The sequence below is a fragment of the Lutra lutra genome, chromosome 10 (genome assembly GCF_902655055.1).
Source record: "Lutra lutra chromosome 10, mLutLut1.2, whole genome shotgun sequence".
NCBI lineage: Eukaryota > Metazoa > Chordata > Mammalia > Carnivora > Mustelidae > Lutra > Lutra lutra.
The window spans coordinates 102,317,198-102,319,315 of NC_062287.1; the positions used below are offsets into that span (position 1 = coordinate 102,317,198).

A 2,118-nucleotide genomic window follows, 5' to 3' on the forward strand; every position below is an offset into this window, starting at 1 on the left:
GTGAAGAACTGTTATTCAAAATATTTAAGGTAACAATAATGTAATTACATCTCCTTTTATTCTAATGTGATTTTTACTTTTGGAAACTGCCACATGAATGTGTTTTTTCTTTTTCAGATCACTCAGTAATGACTGAAGCATTAATCTATTGAGCTGCTATCATTATTTAACTCTGGATGGAATGTACCAACAAAGGCACATACTTCATTAAATAAACTTCATTAAAAACAATTTTTTATATTTTTTCTGCACTTTAGTTGATTGGATCTATTCCTCAACTAAAGAAATAAATATTAGACAACATTTTTTTCTAATATCCCAAATGTCCACTACCATGTGAGTTCTTGGATGCAGTAGATCTGATTGCGGTGAAATAATTTCTCTGGATCTACATCACTCATAGACTACACCTAGAGAATATTTTGCCTTTTCAACAACCTTCCTGAACGCATTCTTGACCTCTTTGTTCCTCAAGCTGTAGACCACAGGGTTTAGCATGGGGATGACCATAGTATTGAACACAGATGCGATTTTGTCTGTGTCCATGGAATGATGGGAACTTGGCTGTAAGTACATGACGATGACTGTCCCATAAAATATGGAAACTGTAACAAGGTGAGAAGCACAGGTAGATAAAGCTTTCTGGTATCCCTCACCTGACTGTATCTTCAAAATGGTTATAAATATGAACAGATAGGAAATAAAGATAACAAAAAGTGCAAAAAAGACATTAAAGCTTGAGATAAAAACAAGAATGAGTTCACTGATGTGTTTATCAGAGCAAGACAGAGCCATGACTGCTGGAATATCGCAGAAAAAGTGATGAACCACATTGGACATACAGAAGGAGAGTCTGAAGGTATCTCCAACATTTATAGAGGCATTTAAGACACCACAGGCATAAGAACCTATGGCAAGACGTGCACATACACCTTTTGTCATTGTGGTGGTATAATGGAGGGGTTTACACACTGCTGTGTAGCGGTCATAGGCCATTGAGGCTAAGAGGTAATTTTCCACAGTGGCAAAGACTGCAAAAGAGAACATCTGGGAAGCACATGCTTTGTAGGAGATGATCTTGTCCCCTGTAAGGAGCCCCACCATGACCTTGGGAGTGACTGTTGAGGAGTAACAAAAGTCTACCAGAGACAGATTACTGAGGAAGAAGTACATAGGAGTGTGGAGACGAGAATCCAGCAAGATCAGCATGATCATCCCCAGGTTCCCAACCAGAGTGATGAAGTAAATGAGGGTGAACATTATAAAGAGAGGACCCTGCAGCTCTGGGGCATTGGTTAGTCCCAGCAGGATGAAATCGGTCACCTCTGTGTTATTCTTCATGGATGTGATTTGAGAATAACAAGATGTCCTATGGCAACAGAAGAGAACGGAATGATTAATAAAGAAAAATTTCACAGAAATTGAAATGCATAGCATTATTTATTTTATTATCACCATAATTAATTTTTTAACATTCTCCATTACTAACCATGCTATGGGAATGGCAATCCAATTTAGTGAGAACTTATCCATACAAGAATAGACTTTTGTAGAGGAAGGTTAATCACAGAAGTTTCATCACAGATTGTCTTTCCAGCTTCTTATTCTTGTATATGAGTAAATTGAGTCAGAAGAAGGGCAGTAAGCTGTCGAAGCTCACATGCCTGGAATAGACTGAACTCCCAAATCAGGGAGTCCAAAATAACTTCCACTTCCATATCCTCACATGTATTTATTCAATCCTTTCATTATCCCCATCATATTGATTAGTTATTATGCCCATATATCTAATAAGTAAATTGGCAACTAAGAGATTGAGTATTCAAGTTTACATGATTATTGATAGAACCATGTTTTAGACACATTCAGAATGGTTCCCAAACTAAATAACATCAATGAATTTGAATTGATTTTATTTTTTTTAAAAGATTTTATTTATTTATTTGAGGGAGAATGAGTGAGAGAGAGCATGAGAGAGGAGAAGGTCAGAGGGAGAAGCAGGTTCCCCAAGGAGCTGGGAGCCCGATGCGGGACTCGATCCTGGAAGTCCGGGATCATGACCTGAGCTGAAGGCAGTTGCTCAACCAAGCCACCCAGGCACCCTGAATTGATTTTAAT

General features: G+C 38.0%; 1 protein-coding gene across 1 annotated transcript; it reads right to left on the bottom strand.

Annotated features, from left to right (window-relative positions):
* Window positions 1-393: 393 nt before the first annotated feature.
* LOC125078987 (olfactory receptor 5B17-like) lies at window positions 394-1,344 on the bottom strand. Its single transcript, XM_047692290.1, has one exon. It carries the CDS (start codon window positions 1,339-1,341, stop codon window positions 394-396), a length of 948 nt encoding a protein of 315 aa, XP_047548246.1. The 5' UTR covers window positions 1,342-1,344.
* Between the last annotated feature and the right edge of the window lie 774 nt (window positions 1,345-2,118).